The 20213-nt window shown below is 54.0% G+C and overlaps 8 protein-coding genes across 8 annotated transcripts; 3 read left to right on the top strand and 5 right to left on the bottom strand.

Moving 5' to 3' along the window:
* Positions 1–773: 773 nt before the first annotated feature.
* AB675_3581 (uncharacterized protein) lies at positions 774–3604 on the bottom strand (the record flags this gene model as incomplete). The annotated part of the gene is made up of 3 exons (XM_018143644.1): positions 774–1209; positions 1563–2022; positions 2074–3604. The coding sequence occupies 3 exons, from the start codon at positions 3602–3604 to the stop codon at positions 774–776; spliced, it is 2427 nt and encodes an 808-aa protein (XP_017997087.1).
* Positions 3605–3910: 306 nt separating this feature from the next.
* Positions 3911–4672, bottom strand: AB675_3582 (uncharacterized protein; the record flags this gene model as incomplete). The annotated part of the gene is made up of 1 exon (XM_018143645.1): positions 3911–4672. The coding sequence occupies one exon, from the start codon at positions 4670–4672 to the stop codon at positions 3911–3913; it is 762 nt and encodes a 253-aa protein (XP_017997068.1).
* Positions 4673–6331: 1659 nt separating this feature from the next.
* On the bottom strand, positions 6332–8248 carry AB675_3583 (Signal recognition particle subunit srp72; the record flags this gene model as incomplete). Its single annotated transcript, XM_018143646.1, has 1 exon — positions 6332–8248. The coding sequence occupies one exon, from the start codon at positions 8246–8248 to the stop codon at positions 6332–6334; it is 1917 nt and encodes a 638-aa protein (XP_017997122.1).
* A 357-nt stretch (positions 8249–8605) lies between these two features.
* AB675_3584 (Poly(A)-specific ribonuclease PARN) lies at positions 8606–10258 on the bottom strand (the record flags this gene model as incomplete). Its single annotated transcript, XM_018143647.1, has 2 exons — positions 8606–9882; positions 9931–10258. The coding sequence occupies 2 exons, from the start codon at positions 10256–10258 to the stop codon at positions 8606–8608; spliced, it is 1605 nt and encodes a 534-aa protein (XP_017997102.1).
* A 684-nt stretch (positions 10259–10942) lies between these two features.
* Positions 10943–12333, top strand: AB675_3585 (uncharacterized protein; the record flags this gene model as incomplete). Its single annotated transcript, XM_018143648.1, has 2 exons — positions 10943–11043; positions 11100–12333. 2 exons carry the CDS (start codon positions 10943–10945, stop codon positions 12331–12333), a joined length of 1335 nt encoding a protein of 444 aa, XP_017997012.1.
* A 1950-nt stretch (positions 12334–14283) lies between these two features.
* Positions 14284–15603, bottom strand: AB675_3586 (putative trans-acting enoyl; the record flags this gene model as incomplete). Its single annotated transcript, XM_018143649.1, has 1 exon — positions 14284–15603. One exon carries the CDS (start codon positions 15601–15603, stop codon positions 14284–14286), a length of 1320 nt encoding a protein of 439 aa, XP_017997067.1.
* Positions 15604–16593: 990 nt separating this feature from the next.
* AB675_3587 (60S ribosomal protein L43) lies at positions 16594–17117 on the top strand (the record flags this gene model as incomplete). Its single annotated transcript, XM_018143650.1, has 4 exons — positions 16594–16612; positions 16671–16701; positions 16799–16963; positions 17054–17117. The coding sequence occupies 4 exons, from the start codon at positions 16594–16596 to the stop codon at positions 17115–17117; spliced, it is 279 nt and encodes a 92-aa protein (XP_017997049.1).
* Positions 17118–18075: 958 nt separating this feature from the next.
* On the top strand, positions 18076–20097 carry AB675_3588 (PHD and RING finger domain-containing protein; the record flags this gene model as incomplete). The annotated part of the gene is made up of 2 exons (XM_018143651.1): positions 18076–18394; positions 18440–20097. 2 exons carry the CDS (start codon positions 18076–18078, stop codon positions 20095–20097), a joined length of 1977 nt encoding a protein of 658 aa, XP_017997046.1.
* Between the last annotated feature and the right edge of the window lie 116 nt (positions 20098–20213).

The following is a 20213-nucleotide window of genomic DNA, read 5'->3' on the forward strand; positions in this document are numbered from 1 at the left end:
TATACAGTAAATCGAAAACTTGAGAAACGGGTAGTTATGCCGTTACAGAAAAGTCAACCACCAATGACATCATCGTTTGGTCTTGCAGCTTTTCTCACGCACGTTGTGCTGAGATAGTCTATGGATCACTCCGAGAAGGAGCTAAAGAGGAGGGGAAGAGAAATTACGTATAATGGAAGGAAGGAGGAGTTACGTATATGAGAGGAAGGAGGAGTCACGCATATGAGAGGAAGGAGGAAAAGCCAAGAAGCAACACAGCCCGAAATCATGAGAGGAGGAAGCAGAAGAAGCCAAGCAAGACACCAACCGTGGAAGGAGTAAGAAGGAGAAATGGGAACTTCACATAGTGTATCCTCTAAATTTCATCGCTAAGTGAATACCAAATGCAAATTGCAATAATCATTCGAACCCCAAGCCTTGAGTCTCCAGGGACCGAACCCGAGACATGGTCATCAATCGTCAACATCATAAGACCCGGCCCAGCACACAATCTTCCTTCCCAACTCCCATGAAAGCTCTGTGCTCAATACGACGAGTCCCTCCTCATGCGCTTGGCTGGCTTGTACTGAATCAAGTCTTCTTCGCTCAGTGGAGCAAAGGCCGATGCACCTCAGTCGGCATCATCATCGTCGTCGTCAGCGTCATCGTCATCGTCATCACCATCACCATCACCGTCATGGTCTTCGCCATCATCATCCTGCGCCTCACCAGCTCCTTCTCCGACACTGCTATGACTCTCACTCGTCGAAAACGAGTTTGTCACCGCATCCCGATCAGCAGCCGCATGCCCAGTCTCCTCGTCCGTCGCCCATTCCACCTCCGGTTGTCTTGACGATGCGGTCGATGCAGCTGGCTCGATTGATGGGATTGGCGTTGTCGATGGCCCCAGTAGTGTTGATGGAACCGATGCGGATGATGAAGCGAGTGGGGTGGGTGGACCCGGTGCTGCTGATCCAGGGAATGGTGGCCCTGCTGGCGTAGTGGATGGCGATGTAGGCGACAGTCGGAATGGCGGCACCCGGGCGGCTGATGGAGGGAAGGGCGGGCCTGCCGGTTGACCGAATGGAAGGCCAGTCGACGGAACCGATGGCGGTGCCGTTGACCGAGGGAAAGGCGGTCCAGTCGACGGAACCGATGGCGGTGCCGTTGATCGAGGGAAAGGCGGTCCTGTAGATGGAGCAAATGGTGAAACTGCAGATGGAGGCGGTCCTGGTGCAATCCAGGCAGGGAATGGCGGCCCTACCCGACGGAAGAACCCCGGTGCTGTCGATCGAGCAGATGCCTCGCCACCGGAAGGGTCGTCAACGATCGCAGCGGTACTGACAGCATCATCCTCAGCAGCAGGCGCCATAGTAGCAGGAGCCGCAGCAGTGTCACCACTCAAGCCAAATTCAGCACCTTCAGATCGACTCGCGCCATCAGCCATAGCAGAGCCATCGACTCCCATTGATCGTTCTTGCCCAGCCCGAGTCATGCGCTCGTCCATTGTCGGTGGTCTTGGGTCGTCGAGCCGATGACTTCTGGGTTGGTGATCCGTGTATGACGGAGGTGGCTCTCCATACCTGTCCCGTGCGAAATTGTCTGCTCGACGTTGCGCTCTCCGATTGGCAGCTCGATGGTCAGGTTGTAGGCCAGCAGGATACCCAGCTGGCTCGCGGGCATAGGGATGGTCTCTCAGACGGCTGGAGTCGAATACTGAGTACGTCGGGTCTTCGTCTGCTTCAGGTGGGTAGTTGAATAAGCCACTTCGGAACTCTGGGTGAGGGCGGCGCTCGGGCGACGCCGATCGCGATGACGAAGCGTGAGGCCGCTCCTGAGGACGTCTTGTCAGCATGCGTGGACGGTCGAAGTGGACGGTAGGTGCACGATCGAAGTGGACGTTAGGTGCATGGTCGAAGTGGACGGTAGGTGCATCCGTCTGGGATGTCTCGGAGACTTCAACTGCTCGTTGCAACCCGGGAGGGAAAAGAGGAGAAAAGCTTCTTGGCGGGGGGTCCTCGACGTTGCTTTCGTTTGCCGAATCTAACCCAATCTTCATCAGTGGTGCATATACATGAGAAGTGACGGTCTTACCTGTTGCTTGATCTCGACCCAAGGACCTCGGAGGTCCGACATACCGTGGCCGAGACCATTCACCCAAATAACATCCTCTATGGTTGGGAGATCTGATCTGACTTGGACCGTGCAAGTGCCTCTCCGGATCATAGTCTGAGGAATCGACGATCGAGCCAGGATATGGATATGAGTAGTTTGGATTGTTTGGTGACGCTCTGGGGGCTCTACCCGCGTGTTCGAAGGGTGGAGCAAGCATACCTGCGTCGGCTGGCTCTTGCTCAGAGGTGGATGGCTGAGGCGGATTCTGGCCGCTCGTGGCATGCTGACTCTGCTGCGAGGAAGTCTGCTGTTCTTCTCCAGTCGGACCGGTCAGTTGAGCAGAAGACTGTGCCGAATCCTCGTCAGCTTCGTGAGGTGGAGTATCGCTGGCGCCATCACCGCCGAAAGGCTGTCTGAACCGCTGTTGACCAGGGCTGCCATTTGACTGATCGTTGCGCCTTCCAGGCATACCATCATCGTTTGACTCATCGTGCGCAGCGTTCGATCCATCGTTTGCATCGTTTGCATCGTTCGACTCATCGTCTGGACCGTCTGTACCGTCTGGACCGTCGCGGTGTGACTCTTCTTGTGGATGTTCAGGAAGACCATTGAGATTGAAGACCGGGGAACCAGTAGCGTGACCAGCAGTAGGATCGCCGGATTGGCGAGCGTGAGCGCGAGCGGCGGCGAGGTTGCTGGCAATGCTGCCGCCAATGCGACGACCGGCGCGCTGGTCGCGCAGAGAGTCCTCGATGGCCATGGCGAGGTCTCGGTGCTCGCGGCTCTCGAGCTCGTCGAGCTCGTCGTCGTCGTCATCAGGGGGTGGCGGTGGTGGTGGGCGCGGCGGCAGGGAGCGATGGGCCAGACGAGGACGATGAGCTACTGCCACCTTCTGCAATGGTTTCAAGGTCGGGAGCGATGCCATTCTGCCGTTGACTGGTGAGCGACGTGCCGTAGGGGTTGCTGCTGCGAGATTTCTGCGAGGCGGAGGTGTAGTCGCGCTACCAACTGATGGGGAACTTGACGACAACTCTGCTTCTTCGGCTGGGCTTACACGAGCAGAAGACCGAGTTGGGACTGGAGGAGGATTCTCCGATGGAGGTGGTACGATGTCTTGATTGGGATGAATAGATATGCCTCTGATAGCCCCGGGACGAGGCATAGGGTGTCGAGTCGGAGAATTCTGGACATTAGGCACTGGCACAGGCCGTGGCGCAGGACCAGGCGGAGTAGCTGGTGTTGTCGTCGGTGTGACAGCTCTGGACTGGATCGTGCTCGGAGTGGCGCTAGGAATCGTAACTCGAGGAGGAGTGCGAGACACTTTGAAGGCGAAAAATGCTCCCAGCAAACTAATGAGTATGAAGCCTAGAATGACCAGAATCAATGTGGCCACTTGGTAGTTCTGAGCTGTACTTTCGATAATGACGGTGCCTGGAAACACACAATCGGCTGTACGGTTGTCAAGTGACGAGGCCGTAGCCAAAGTCACTTGGTCGACCGGCAATATCATCCCTCAACTGATGCTAACCAGCGAAAGATATCCGAAGAAGCATGATTTCATGAGAGCATTGCTGAGTATAAGTAGCCATTCTCTGAAGGATTGTCAGGCTTTGCTGTCTTTCCTCCACACAAACATGCGTAAAAAGTCACAATCTGCGCCAGAATGCGCTGAGTTCATTGTCGCATTCATGCCGATAATGCATCCATTGCGTCTGGAACAATGCTGCAGGTCGCTTGCTGACTTGCTGATGGGCTCTGCAGACGGCTTGATCGCGCCCGTTCGACACCGCGACGACAGCACAGGAGCCGCATGTCGTCACCGCTGTAGCAGTTCCAAGTCCTCAAACTCTGCCGTCAGGTCCGATTGCTCGTCCTCGTCCATCTCCAGCGGTCTGCTTGCGTAGCACCCGACGAGCACGGAAGGCTTCATGCTCAGGTCACTGAAGAAGCCATTGATCTCTCGCACTTTCTTCCATTGGGCAGTGATCTCCTCAACGCTTTGGCACTCATGTCGATGGATATCCGGAATCATATAGAAGATCCATAGCATGTCGTTGACGTTTTCGAGCTTCAGCCGTAGACTTACGTGGTTGCAGTCTGAGTATTCCGGGCCATCCTTGGAGATGGGTAAGGCGGTAAAAGAGAAGTCGGGGCCGCGATCTGGGTACGTTACAACAGTTCCCAGTCCGACATCATTTTCAGACATCTGTAATGATACAGTCACCCACTTTCCAGGTCTGTTGGATCCATGTCGCCGCCTTCGTCCCTCATATGAAGTGGGACTGATCCACGGCTCTGAGGGAGAAGTATCAAGGAATAAGACAATGCCAGCCTGATCGAAGTCCATTTCGAGAGGTACTGTCACTGTCGCTTCCGCTATGACGAATGGCCGATCGAGCTTCCTCAGCAACATCGGTGCCGTGAACTCATCCCGCGATCTGATAAGTCTCCATATCTTGCGATCTGGTGGAGACGTGAGGCTGAAGTACTCGTTGATGTCTTCTGGTTGTTGGAAAGCTGTCTCAACATTGTATGCCGTCCAGTCTTGCCCTGCGCTCTGACTCGTTGTAGCGGACATGGTGGCCCCTGAGCAGGGTTTCAAGTCTGGTCTCCAGCGCGTACACCCGAAAGTCTGGCGATCCGAAACGCTTTACAAAAGTGCAGATGACCTTGCTCCCACACTCGCCTATGAGCGAACCGCTTAGGCGACCCGATCTCCGAACTCCTTTTGCGATGCTGACTGTGTCCACCAACACCGGTAAGCCGGACTTGCGCCTAAGATTCTGCTGTTGCGGACAATTCTGACGGTAATATCCGCATAAATTGCGTCTGTTCTGCCAATGCCGATCGGGTGGACTCCGGCGCGAACGGGATTGCTCAGTATTAGTCTCGCGCACTTTGATGGCCCTGGAACTGTCGAAGACTGCGAATGGTCGATGGACTCATGATATAGGGTACCAGATACTGACTCCTGTCTATATCGAAGGGTTGCATTGAAAGTACGGTGTAGTAGCAAAAAGGCTCCATGCGAGGGTCGAAGTTCGGCGCAGGAACCTCAAAGTGCCAGGTGTAGGCGCTGGCGGCACCTCGATTAATAGCATCCTCGCATTCCATCTCTCATTCGCTTAGAGCGAAAAAGGGGCCGACGAACCATGATTTTCATCGTCATGACCTTGGAATGGGGAGTCCGAGGTCGTTGATGGTGGTCTTGTGTCACCTTTGACAGGACAGCGGTCTTGGCTCAGCTGGATGAACGGTGGTTGCCACCGCTTCAGCTGGCCTCCGAGCAGCTGAGTCACGGTCAAGGACCAGGAGGTCATCGTTGTAGCGCATCGCGTCTGTGGGAAAAGCAACTGAGACGTGCTCAGGCGATGTTTCTGAATCGAGTAGCTGGTTGTACAAGATCAGGATTGGTCCGAAGCGTGGTTTGGTGCACAAACGTTGATGCTGTGGTTGTAAGCCCCTGTACCGATCCTCTTTTGGCTATGCGTCCGTACATTCGAGATCGAAAATTTGTCAAGCGTGGTTCGCATCGATGAGCGTGCGTATAGATGTGGTCAGGAAGAGGTCGAAGTGGGAGGAAGTGCCGATTGAGTATATGAAGATCATGCGTGACCCCTGTTGGTCTGTCGTAGGCTGCATGATAGCCGAAAAGCCACGTTCCGGGCACTTGCAGTGGATGGCATCCCCAACGGTCGCAATAACGTCGACTCGGCTCTGTCACCAATATCACGCACTTGCTGCCACCTTCGGCGGCTGTCTCAGTCTGCCTTGCGTGTATGACGAGCAGCAAAGGGTCGTACCGACCACGATACTGACCGAACCGCTGCAATGCAGCCGCCCGGCCGGTAAGAGGGTATGGTTAGCACAGGCATGAATATGATGGCATTGTATGGTCTGTGGTATGTAGGCTGCGTGGTGCGAGTCATGCCTGCGAAATGGTTATAGGCTTGCAAGGTTGTGCCTTCCTGGCCTCAGACCAGTGATGAGTGGCAGTGACGATGGGAAGTTGGAAGGGTCTCAGATTAAGCGAGCTCTTTCCTTTGTTCCTTTCGTCGCAGGGGCACTATGGCAACCAGAAGAAGAAGTCGCTGTGATCAACGCTCAACACTGCGGCAGTAGCATGCCAATGCGAGGTCATTCATGCGACCACAGGCCCGATTAGCAGCAACCGGCAAGTGCTGTTGCTTCTATCACACGCTTTTCGCAACGCTAATGCTTTCTGTGATGCATGCCCTCATCTCTTGCCCTTCTTCTTCTTCCCACCACCACCGCCAGCAGCGGCAGGAACAAGCGTACTCGTGCCACTCCCTCTTTGCGCATCCAGACTCTCATTCACAATCCCACCCTGAGTCTCCCCGCCACCCTTCTTCCCTTTCTTCTTTCCCTTCGGCGCACGATAGTAACTGCGGTCGCGCATCGGCAGCCACCGTTCAGGATCCACATTCTTGTTGGGATCATAGTCCTTGGGCAGTCGCGACTTTCGTACTTTCTTCGCCCGTGAAGACGTACCATCGGCAGCCCGCTTGCGTGATCGACCTACCGCAATAGCTAGCGCATTCGACGCTTGTGGTATGCCGGCTCGCTCAAGGTCGTCAACGTTGATATTGCGCGTCAGGTCGCTTACCGAGGTGAGCCTTTCTGCTTCTGTACGGATCTCGTCGGTGGCGCCATCAGCGTGGGAAGCTACGTAGCCTGCGATGGCTGCTTTGTCATCGGGTCGTTGCTGCCGTAGTTTACTGAACATTTCCGCGGCTGCTTCTATGTCGGCCTTGTCTTCGCTTTCGAGCAGGGATGAGCCTGCCGCTCGTAGGAGTGATGGTGGTGCGTTTGATTGTGTTCGCCAGTATGCTGCAGACTTTGCTAATTCTGCTTTGATGTCTGCTTTGCGGCCGAGTCTTCGGTAGAGACCGACTAGAATGCTAATTAGGCCAGGATTGTGCCTAGTGGCCTTGATGTCGGCCTCCTCGGAGGATTCTAATTGGTGTAAAAGTGACTGTATTGTGCTCACAGCTGAGGTGGTATCGCCTATCAGAAGATGTATTTGCGTGAGTGTTAGCGCTAGCCCAATGTCTGATGAACTCTTCTTGAACGCCGCGTCAACCTTTCGTGCCGCAGCTTTCGAGGTCTCGTTCTCGGCGATCGCGGCTGCGCGGAAGATGGAAGATAGAAGAGACTCCACGGTGAGCAGTGGTGCGCTCTTCTTTTGACCTGTGCTTGACAGACCATCATATTTCATAGCAGCCAGATCGACCGTCTTCTTGTTAGATGCGAACGCTGCGGCTTGGTAGGAGAACAGCTGCTCCCCAGCAGACAGCTTCGGAACTGTCTGCAGCGTCTTGTGCAGTAGAAAGGGATTGTCTGACCTTGACGAGGTGAGTAGACTGTTCGACTGCGCGACTGTTCTGCTTTCCTTGTCTGCAATAGACTGCAGGGGTAGATCATTGGCCATGGCATCAGCTTCTTCAGTTTTGCCCTGGACCAGAAGGACGTAGATCTGCTGCACTCTGATTGGTAACAACTCTTCGTCCTTCTGCTCTTCCTCGAGCTCAGCGTGATTCTTGCACAGGTCGTAAGCGCGTTTCAACAGCATCTCTGCCTGTGCGAACTCTTGTCGCGCGATGCTGCTGCAGGCGGCATTGTAGGCGGTTTCGAATTGTTGCAAATCCTCTCCGCTCGGTCGTGTCGACGACTGTGATCCCAGCCACTGATTCTGCGCTTCGGCGCCGGCTCTGTTGACCCTGATATCATACTTCTCTTCCGTAGCTTGGTCCTGCCGAAGCTGCTCGTAAAGTTCCAGTGCCCTAGCGCTGTTCTCAAGTCGATATTGTGCCTGTGCTTCAAGATGTAACGCTCCACGCCCGCTGGACTTGGCCACAAGATCGGCTGCCTCTTTGAGATGCCCTGTTTTGTACAACACGTACGCGCACTCGAGCGGTAGCCTGTCCTGTATCGACGAGCCAGTCTGTTGTATAAATTTGTACGCCTCGTCGAAGCGGTCCAACTTGATCAAGGCAACGACCTGGACGTCTTGCGCCTGTTTGTCGCTGCTGGACTTCTTGAGAGCAGCATTACTGGCTCGGAGTATCTCATCGTGGTCGTCGATGGTAGCTTTCTGCAGCAGGCCGGCGAGGAGTGGGGTGGTTGCGGCCATGCTGCTGTGACGTTTGGTTTACTGAGGACTTCGTTCTACCGCATGGTGTAGGGTCGCGTCATGTACTTTGTGACCAGTCCGTCACTTCTCCGGATCTTTCACTTCGCTCTGTCTAAATAAGATGCGTCACGGGGACTGAAGTCACAAGAGCAATGTTCGTGAATTTCGGTGCGGAGGCCACCCCACACTGCCAAAATTTTGCGACCAAAATTATGCTGCCCTAACCCTGATGTGTCACGACGACGATGATATCGTCACTAGCAGAGGATGAAGTACGGACGTGACACTTGGCTGGTCACGTTCGTATTGTGAATGTATGACTACTTGACCACTCTTGCAGTCATATCTTCACCGCAGCTACTTCAAGAACGCAATTCCCTCTTTCGCGGGGTTGGTCTGCATTCTGTTTCCGAACAGCTTCCAAAAGCCGTTCTGCGCATTCCACCGCGGCATGATCTCGCCTCGCTTGACCATGGCGGCGATCTCCTCGTCGAGCACAGCAGAGCCCGCATCCGCCTTGCCAGGAGAGCCGAAGATGTTGATCTTCTCCAGCTGCTTCGCCAACTTCTCTCCCAACCCCTCCTCCGTCGACTCGCTAGCTGTCACGTAGCCAGCGTCCTCCTCGCCGAACATCTCGCCATCGTAGGCAGCAGTAGCAGCCGTGATATCCTTGGCAGCATCAATATACTTCTGTTCCCGCTCCAGCTTGGCTGGCAGCCGAATCATGATTTTGGCTGTGAGCAACGCGTCGAAGCCTGCCTCGTGGTAGGTGGCCTGGTGAGCATAGCGATCGTATTCGGATGGCATGATTATATGAGGGACCTCCTCCTCCTGCATCTCTTGTTCGACCACAGCGAGACTTGTGTCACCCCAGCGATTGGTGAAGGAGGCCAGGTGCTTAGTATCGACAATTGCTGGGCAAAGCATGTTGATCTCGGCCGCGAAATCCTCCACGCGCTCTGGAAGCGGTCCAATGAAGCACGCGTATAGATACACCAGATCTCCGAAGCAGTTGTGACCGACCAGAACCTTGTTGCGCTTGCGAAGCTTCTCTTGCAGTGATGCGATGTACTCTTCGGCTGTCTGGCCGCCGAGATTGACGTGTGGAAGACCTGCGGTGATGATATCATATGGCATGTCCAGTATGTTTCCGCCGAAGAGAGCTTCAACTATCCAGCGAAAGCCAATGGCGTTGTTCAACTTGCTCTCGCGCTCGTCAATCATTATCTGCCGACGTGTTGCTTGTTCCTGCTCCGTTGGAGCGGTGACCTGGACAAAGTGACCCATACCTCTGGTCTCGATTCCGGTAAACTCATTACGGGCGATTTGATGAGTGAGGCGGACTTGGAAGCCATTGAATGTGGTCGGAATGCCTGGACCTTCGCCAGGAAGGTTGAGATAATCCTCGCGTTGATCCTCCGGTTGGGCAAGCCATGCTTGAATGGATGTCCGGATGTGGTCGGCAACGTCCCGGTCTCTGGCTTTGATCTCCATGTCGGCGTACTCGATTTTCTTTTCATCGTTTGCGATAATTTTAGCGCGCACAGTCGACTCCTCACTGCGAGATAGATACTTGACACCACTAGTGAATGGTAGATCGTGTCTGAAGCCGTGTCCTGCTAGAAAGTCCATCGCTGCGGGCCGGTTAGTTGCAAACCACCATGAGAATTGTCACCACTCACAGCCACTTGATGAAGACCATTTTCGAACGAATATGCGCTCCCGCAATGTGGGAATTGGTGAGATAGTGAAGTTGTAAGGACGGATGATATAGCGCTTCTTCTTGAGATCTTCTTTGACGATCGCAAGACCAACCTGAAGAACTTGATACTCCTCGGCAGCAGCCTTTGTGTCATCGTAGAACTCCTGAAGTGTTAGTTTGCCACTGCCTCTCTCTCTTCGTCCTGTGATACCAGAGAACTCGCAATCAAACGCGACGAAGTGACTATCCGAGATCTCCTTGATGATCTTCAGCGCCTCGGACTTGAACCGATCATTGGTAATGTCCATGACTGGCTGTCTTGCGAAGTTCACAGGTCGTGGCGGATTGAGAAATTGAGAGATGAACTTGGGAAGACATGAGCTTTGCTTTGCAGCAAACCCTGAGAAATACTGTGTTGCCAGGCGCAAGCGCAACAGTCCAGCAAGTTTCATAGACAACCACGGAGACAGAAGGAGACGTGACCCAGCCTTTTCAAAACGAATGTAGATACCAAAATGGACAACAAGTATGTAGGAAATGAAAACGCTGTAGGCACGCGATAAAGAAGTGAAGCCGTCATTAGCACTCCACGTCCCAGACAGAGGCTTTTCAGCACTCAATGGTCATTGCCCTGGTGAGTCCTTACCTTGTTACAGTACACGAATGCTGACAGTGAGAATCCAGAGCACTTTGTGAGAGCAAGAACAACCAGCTGCTTCCACTGCATTTCAGGAGCTAGAATCACAGTTACTACAGCCCCATTCATCTGTGCTCACAAGGCTGAATCTCAGCCGTGTCCACCTCTCACCAGAGCCGAGGTCCCTGCCACCAGGCAATCTCCAGTGAGCATGAGCGAAACTTGGATCGGCATCATTATCTCAGCAGTCATATTTCTGATTGCTTTTATATGGTCATACAAGTATGGAAGGTGCCAGTGTATTTACTGTTCTGAGTTCTTGCCGTTGATATAATCAACGCATGCTGCGAGCATAATGTCCTTCGGCACGGAGTCGCAGAGCGAGTCTCAATACCTCTCCTCATCTCAATCCTCGCTACCAAACTCCAAGAAAGCATCACAGGAGATCTCGAAGACGTACAAGCACGCATCACAATTGTACCTCACGAGGCGACTAGCGGAAGCGTATGAAGCCTTCAGAGCGTCATCAAAGCACCCATACTACAACAAAATGGGCACACTGCTGGTCACGATGACGAGCCCGTGCTTGCGCCCATAGCCACGGCTACCACGTCTCAGCGCATCAAGACATGGAGCTTGTTCGCTGCGCTGCTGAATGCTGCCATTGATCTAGGCTCCGACGAAGGCCAACGCGAGTTTGGGCAGAAGCGATACCGGGAGATACTCAAGCTTGTGCAGAACGGCGACGTGTGGGAGCAGGTGGTTCGTGACGGCTACCGGGGCAGAGAAGACTCGGTCGACGCAGAAGTCGTGTACAACCTGTCAACGCTGCTGCTGGGCAAGGCACAAGATCAGACAGTCAACCAAACGCGACTAGAGACCTACCTCTCCTCATCGTCTCACTCGCTCGATTTCTCAGGAGTCGATGCCTCCTTACGAAACGGCCACCGAACGCCCATGAACGGGACTAGCACGCCGAAAGACCTCTCCTCGAGAGTCAAGATCATCGAACTCTTTACCCTCCACGTCCTACCAGCCAATAATGAATGGGACTACGCCCGCAGCTTTGTTTCGAACAGCGACATACTTGATGAAGATGCACGGGAAGCATTCCTCCAGACTTTGAGCGAACTGCAAGCAGTGAAAGAACAGGAGGAGGTTCTCGAAGATACAACGGATTACGGCACAGAAGATGAGGACTACTCAACGCCACAAGAAGAGGAGTCACCATCAAAGACGCCTCAACACCGAGGCCACCAGAGATCGAATAGCGAGGTTGACTATGGCATCGAACCGCACCACCCGAACGGCATAAAAGCAGATGTCGAACCTCATAAGGCGACAGCTGCGCCACCAATGACAACAATACCACCAAAGCCTGAGCCATCGTCATCAGCAGCCAGGCCTCAACCCACACCGACCCGCGCGTCACAACTCTCACCACCCTCTCAAACACCCCGCAGAACACCCGGCGGACAATCAAGACGCTCAAAAGCTCAAGCATCAAACTCCCTGACCGCACAAGCACGGCAGCTCTTCACCGCACTCTCCAATCTCACGCGCAACCTCAGCGGCGCCTTGATCGGCAACTCGTCCGCTGTGTTCCGGCTTCTGCTGTTCTTGGTCGCCTTTATGATGGCATACTCTCGCCGGGACGTGCGCGAGCGCGTGCAGGCCGTGTTGGGCAAGAGCTGGGACAAGATGCGGCGGACGGTAGGGATGGGTGTTAAGGTTAGCTACATTTGAGACGCACTCAGCGGTAGAGACCAAGGCAGATGAGGGCCGAGGATAGGGCTTTGCATGCTTCACCGGCAACGTTTGCATATCCTGGAGAGTTGTCCGACAGCAGATCCAGGCCTAGTGAGATAGGAGAGATGTGTCTATCGGCCACCAATTCATGCAGCACTTTTGTGCGAAGATGCTCAATCCTTTTGCTGCCTCATGGTTTCCACCATTCTACGAAGCTCTCTACCCCAAGCACTCCGTTGACAGTCTCCATTGCTGTTCAGAGATACCTCAGCCACGAATGCATGTATTGTTGCCTTGGGCACACGCTTGGACGTTCACCTCCACTTCGTTTTCAATTGAATCTAGGGACAGTCACTTTCGAGTGATCCTCTGCAGCCTTCGATGGGCATGAAAAGCCTGTGTCTCAGCCTCTCCTTCTTGTTGTTCCTTTCAATATCTTGTCGCGAACTTCCTGCCACTGAGGCACTGATACTGACACCACCGTCGAGCGGACCCGCCGTTACCATGGAAGTTGAAGCGCCTGCTCAAGACGACAGCGAGGCATCTATCATCGATCGCCCTTTCCGGTTCCTCGATCTACCCCCTGAGATTCGCAATCGTAAGTCGACGTCTACTATTCATACGTAAATGTTCTACAAGGCTCGGACAAAGGTCTCATATTGATCTCGAGGCCCATTCCATATCTTCTCATACCTGGCTGACGCAGAGCCGCTGATCATCCAGGCATCTACCTCCTCGTTCTCTCCGGTCGCGTATTGGATGTTCTGCCAAACCGGGTCCCCGTCAACTTCACAGAGCCTCTAGCCTATCGAGCCGTCTAGCAATCTGCACAGTCTCCCACCGAATCCACGACGAGTCGTACGCCCTCCGTTTCACGAACAGCACCCTTCGGATCAACGAATCCAGCTTCCTCGGTCACATCCCAGCGCTCTGCAAGCAAGCAGCTTCGCACCTCATCTACATATACAGCACTCCCCAATGGAGCGGGACCCTCTTCGATCCGAATTTCCCGCGGTTTGCTGGGCTGAAGAATGTAAAGTTGTGGCACGCTGGTGCGATTCTAGTTCCAATTGGATCACTCGGCCAAAAGGATGGTGGGACCAGTCATCGCAGTGTGATCATCGAAGCAGTAAAGCAGTTCATGAGTATTAGTCTGCGACACCATTCCGGGGATGTCGACTTTGTGCTTTCGGAAACACTTCGGAAAGGCTGCAGTCACGTTGGAGCTGACGGCGCGAGACGTCATGGCCAACCCGAGAGTCAGTCGCGTGAGTGTCCAGAGTCACAGGGGCGTGAGAATTGGCTGACATTTGAACAGGACATGGTGATCGATGTGCGCAACTGGACTATCACAAGTATTAGCGCCCCAGTCTCGTGACGATGCACATCGCCAACGTCCTGGACATATCACACTCGATGTCGAATGAAGCGGTGATGATGACTACTGGTTGCGGTATTCGACGCGTAAGTGAGCATCGTCGTCCTTGTGTACATGCCCAAAGCTGACTTGAAGAAAACAGTAGTTGTCAATCAACATGCGAGACTGAGCCCTCAGTAGTGTTGTTGCCCAACTGACGCACTAAGATAGATTTGAATACCAACTACATTCTCTCATCCTCATTTAATATCCTGACATATCTTTCCGACCAGTCGGGTCCTGTGCGGGAAAGTTCTCGTTTTGATTGCCCATGCCAGATTCAGATCTCGCAACGGATGGGCGTTCGCGAGGCCCGTGTTTGATGCGATTCAGGCGCCCTCGCAAGCTAAGACCCATCAGCTCAATTCCAACCTCACTTTCGGGTCCTTATTGTTCTTTATAGCCCGTAGGCGCTCTTCCGCATGTGAAGACCTCTCCCAAAATTCTCCCCAAATATATCTTGAAACGTATACCTCGCCTGCTCACAGAACTCCCACCTCTCCCCACCGTTAAAGACCCCCTCAATTCACTCACTTGCTACCAACATCCCCAATCTGCCTAACCTCCAACGTCACCCCCTCAGCCTTGCCAACCCTGTCCGTAAACGCATCACCCAAGCTAGCCGGCGTGAGGAACTGCCCACCACCAAATTTCCCCCTTATCTTCTCCTCAACCTTGGGATCCAGAAGTGTCACCGCCGCCTCAGCCATCAACAACCCCGTCAGCGCATAAACACTTCCCCCCTCGTACCTGAAACTTGCCAACGCCTTCCTCGGTGTCTTGGAGAGTTGTTCTGCGATAGCCACACCCCTAAACTCCACCACATCCGTCTTCCCCGCGTCCTCCTTCGGTCCGAAGCCGGGCTTGTACGGCGCGAGGAGCTTGAAGATCAGGCGTGTGGGCGGGAAGGCCAGGCAGAGACTGAGGAAAGCGATGGCGAAGTGGACCAAAATGCCTACGGCGGCGGAGGAGACGCCCATGTACTCCTCGTAGGAGAAGTTGAAGCCGTAGAAGTAGGGATCGAGGCCAGCGGAGCGATGGACGACTGCTTCGTTGGGGCGCGCGGTGAGGGAGGTGGTGAGGTTGCCGAGGCGGGGGAACGACCATGCACCGGTGAGTTTCTGGAAGGCGGTGCGCGAGTACGTGTTGGGCTCGGGCGACCGCGGGTAGATCGTGTCCTTGGTGTACGGGCGGAGGTGGGAGGGGGAGAGGCAGAAGGGGTCGGACATCGTCTTCTTCAGCTCGCCGGCTGGGAAGCTCTCGAAGAGGGACAGGCCAGTAGTGAGGGTGCCGCCACTGGCGCCAGAGGTCTTGAGTTCGTGGATGGAGGTGACCATGTCCATAACGCCGCAGTCCCAGACTTTGCGGATGAGTTGGGTGGCTTTGAAGGCGATGAGGTCCGAGGGCGCGGATTCCAGGCCGACGGCGGGAATGAGGATTGCGCCAGAGGACTTGGCAGTGGATTCGTGGGTTTGGATCATTTGCTTGATCCAGGGCGTCTCACCGGTCGCGTCGATGTAGTGCGTGCCGGACTTGGCGCATGATTCGACTACGGGGGAGGAGTAGAGGTGGTAGGGCCCGACGGCGTTGATGAGGACGCGGGTTTTCTTGGCGAGGGGGAGGAGTTCAGGGGAGGTGAGTTGGGCGATGGTGATGACTGTTGGCGGTGTGCGCGTTGAGTTGAGGGTCTTGAGGTCGCTGGCGAGAGCATCGAGTTTGGATTGAGAGCGTCCGGCGATGGCCCATTTGATGTTGGTTGGCAGGTTTGCCGTGATGTACTGGGCGCATAATTTGCCGGTATAGCCTGTGGCGCCCAAGAGAACGATATCCAGCTCGCGTTTCGCTGCCATTTTGATGATTTGTAAATCAGTCTATTGCTGAGAGTGTATGAGAAGAAAATGACACGTAACGGGTGCTGCACGAAGAGAAGGTGATGGAATTAATGATAGAGTACACGTTGATGGACAACAAAGGAGAACGACGTTGAAGACGTGTCGACGATCGTGAAGCTCGTATTGCAGGGAGGATGGAAATGAGTGGTGGGAATTGGCCAGTCTAGGCCAAAAATAGTGGCAGGGGAAAGAATTAATTAAAAAGGAGTCCGACGTTAAAAAAGTTGGCGTCCGAAACATGTGCTTCTAGTAGAAGTATCATGCGACGCCCTCACCTACAACGGTACACAACTGTCAAGATCAATGTTGCTCGATTCGGTCAAGCGACGGCATCGGTCTTCGAGCGATCAACTGCTGACCAAGGCGAAAAGGTGGATGCCCGTGCGCTCGCCGACCGGAGTGGGACTTGCATCACAAACGTGTGTCAAGAAGATACACAGTATGCTTCCATTCCAAGGTTGTTGTAATCGGGTCTAGATATCGTTAAGAGTACTCCGATATTAGAGGCTTGAAGATGCCCGTAGTCTCGGGCAGGAGAGCCTGGGAAGATGCAGGGTTGCTACTCGATTAGGCACTCCAGGCGTTGAGGCAGGGCTTGGAGACGTTTAATGCCCAGATCCGGGGCCATATCCGGGCACCGTCCAAATGCATTTACTGCCAGCTTTGTACACGTCCGTCGATGGCGAGGCTGTAGAGGTAGATAGTTCGAGTGACCAGCAACTTGAAGGTCGAAGCCACTTGCACTTGTCAAGGCAGTGTGCTCCTGCCGTGTCTGACGACAGACTTGAAGCAGGTGCAAGTGCATGGTCACGTGAGAATTTAATGCCAAGCCATATCTCTTGGCCAGCCCACCAGATTTTGCGAAGCGCAGTTTGAAGCGACCTCAGTCCTTGTTCTTGATTCAGCGATTTCTTCAGAACACATACAACTTCGTCAACTACCGCCAGAATGACGAAGCGCACCAAGAGTCAGTTCTCGCCGGATCCTACAATGTCAGAAGGGGCTATCAACTAACGCACAAACAGAGGTCGGTGTGACCGGTAAATATGGTACCAGGTACGACGAACCACCAGTGACTGTCGAAGAATCGAGACGAATCGAGATCTGAGCGTCACGAATTATCGTATGCCACGGGACTGACACAGCTGGACAGATACGGTGCCTCGCTCCGAAAGCAGGTGAAGAAGATGGAAATCACACAACACGCCCGATACATTTGCACATTCTGCGGCAAGAACACTGTCAAGCGCACTGCTGTCGGTATCTGGAACTGCAAGGGCTGCAAGAAGACTGTTGCTGGCGGAGCCTGGACCGTCTCGTAAGTCAAGAGTTGTGGACGATACGTCCTCGAACACTCGTTTACCTAGAATACGATAAGGGTATGGAGTACTGACTTCTAGCGCGACAGAACACCCGCTGCGGCTGCCACAAGATCGACGATCCGACGTCTTCGAGAAATTGCGGAGGTTTAGATGGTTTGAGCATAGAATGATGGGCGTTCTTCCAGAAGTTGAATCAAAAGTCTCCCGTTAAGAGACTTGAAAGGAAATGTTGCCTCGTTCTCGATGAACTCCTGGCAAGACGGGATCCAAGCGCCCGACATCAAATTGCGAGTCTCGCTACGATAGCTGCCGATTTCACGAAGCCGAATGTCGACTCAGAGTCGAGGCCCTTTCAGCGTCCGAGCAATCGAATGAAATCATATCACATTCAACCATTCCGTTCCTTCACTGTCGCTGCGAGCAAACTCTGCTACATGCAGACCGCATTCACGAGAATAATCAAGATGAGCACCGATCGTCGCGGGGTCCATTGCCTCGCTACGGTTTGAGGATGCAGTTTCTCACGCTGCGTTGAGCTCACGGCCTCTCGACCTTCCTTCTGCTACGTGACAACTGCTTCATGGATACGAGCCTGAATATAACAGCCAGCCTTTTCGAAGAACCTGACCACCAGTTTTAGTGGGGTTCTTAGTACTCTCTACTGGACAGATTCGAAGTGTTGCTTCGGCATGCGCTGCAGGTTCGGTGCCTGGAAGCCACAGTTAGGCTCTCAGCGCTGCGGTCTCTGGTACCTGCTGACGCCTAACCTTCATGATATTTAGATCGCAAACAGCCACGAAGGCATCACAGGCACCACAACCAGTTCGCGTTGTCAAAAAGTGCATGGTCATTGGACAAGTATCGCGTGGGCGAGTCATACCTTGCATGGTCTTGGCGCAGCAGCTAAAATGGTTTCAGGTTAGGCCCGAAGCTCGAGCCACGGTTAAGTCTCGTCACTTGCAGCGCATCTTGACTTCCTTTCAAATCCACCACTTCGAAGTTTCTAATTGCAGATCCTACCCATCCTACCTTCCCTATTCATACATATGACTTCTTCGACATCCAACCACGACTGCAACACAACACACCTAGGAACTTTCCACACTACATGTCAGATACCTGCATTGTCTGTCTGGGAGACCTGAGCACGGGAAATGGCGATGCTGGCGCCCTCTCCATCACCAATGCCAAGTCTCCCGAGTCGCCGTTACTGCATGACATCCCGCTCCACGCCACGAGTCTCGATGAAGCCAATACAGCCTCGGTGACCTCTGCCATCAATGATCCGACCTTGCTCATCGCCAAAATCATTCCATGTGGCCACGTTCTTCACAACGAATGCCTCACGCCGTGGCGGGAACGAGCCAATAGTTGCCCTATATGCCGGGCTGCATTCCACTTGGTCGAGCTGAAGGCAGTCATGGATGGTAAGACGTCCGATGATGAGACGGGAAGTCGACTGACAACCCTAGGCCCAACCCTGTCAACGTATAAAGTCGAAGACCGTCAACAAGTCGCCGACATCGATCCTACTATGTTCCTCGAGTCTGCAGACGACGAAGAAGAGGAGGTCGTATGTCAAGAGTGTGGCGAGGGCGACAACGAAGACGTCTTGATGTTCTGCGATGGATGCGAGATACTGTGTCACACATACTGTGCTGGCTTGGACGAAGTACCATACGGTGCTTGGTTCTGCGAGACCTGCGACCAGGAGCAAGGCTACATGCCGAGACCGACTGGCCGCCGGTCACGAGGGGCTCAGGCTGTACGTCAACGCACTCGCGGACGACAACGACGTCAACGTACTCTGCAAGTCGGACAGGACCAGAACTGGAACGCAGTCTGGCAGTCTGTTTGGTCACGACTGAATCTCGACTTGGACTTCCCATTTGATGACGACGATACGTCAGCATCTTATATCCGCAGATGTCGCCAGCGGTCGGCTGCACATGATCGGAGTGCCTTAGCCGCCTGGCAATCCAGGCTCCGGGTGGCCGAGCTGCAGGGCGCAGGAAATCGTTTTAGAGAAATCGAGCCCAACCTGATAGCTGTCTCTCGTGGTTCACGGTCCACGCCGGCGCCTGAGCAAGATAGCGAGGAAGCACTGGCTTGGAGTGCATTCGATGCCGCCAGGGCGTCTCCCGGTCCAAGCACTAGTCGACGGACGAGGAAGCGTAAGTCTCCAACGGCTTCGCCTGTGCAGGACGAACCAGAAGCCACACAAGCTGTGCCCAAGCGCAGACGAACAAGTGCATCAATCACGCCTGCTCCCCCGTCATCGCGTGGTCGTGTTCGATCTTCACCACGGTCCCCTGTCGCAAATCAACCTACTCAGATATCTGCAGTCGGTCCAAGCTTCCTGCAGTCGTTACTACAAGAAGTCGAAGACTCTTCGACTACCACTGCCACCGCACTCAATCCAGCAATGCGGCGCGCGATGCGTGCAGCAGGTAGTCCACCAGCTACCGATCATTCTTCACCTCGTCCATCGTCACCATCGGGTTCGCCACTACCATCAAACCATTCTTCACCACGAGCCATGTCCCCATCACCACCACCTGGGCATCGATCAATATCTCCGAGCACACTATCTTCAAGTATCCAGCCAATCTATGCAGAACCTGAGCGACCAGGCTCTCCACCTCCTCGCGGCAGACCTGTAGCAACACCACGTCCCAGAGCTGCACGCTCGAACTCGGAAACTGATGTAGCTCACCCTGTGCCGCGTCTTGGAGTCAGAACTACCGCATTGGCCAACTCGGACTCAGACTCCGCCAGCACGTTGGCACCGCCGACTCGGAGACGTCCTCAGAACCATACCCCGATTCAGACCAGCGAAAATAAGAAGCAGGATGTATCTGCCTCGGCAATGTCGCCAACAAGAGCTACGATGAGCTTGGAGGCCAAATCAGACATACAGAAGCTAGTCTCTTCTGCTCTCAAGCCATTGTACAACGAAGCAAAGATCACGAAAGATGAGTACACGACTATCAATCGTGATGTGTCACGTCTGCTATACGACCGCATCGGGGATCTGGAGCACTTGCAGGATGAGCAGCGACAAGAGTGGGAAAAGGTCGCAGGTGAAGAAGTTGGTCGTGCGCTGGTGGCCCTGAAGGCGCATGGCTGAAATACAATACCCTCTATGACTGAACTACGACATGAATATTGATGATAGCGACGGCGCTTGGGATGGGTAAACATTCGCGTCTGTTCAGCGCTTGAACCTCTCTGGCTTGGGAGAAG

Source organism: Cyphellophora attinorum (genome assembly GCF_001299255.1).
Source record: "Cyphellophora attinorum strain CBS 131958 chromosome Unknown Contig26, whole genome shotgun sequence".
Classification (NCBI taxonomy): Eukaryota; Fungi; Ascomycota; class Eurotiomycetes; order Chaetothyriales; family Cyphellophoraceae; genus Cyphellophora; species Cyphellophora attinorum.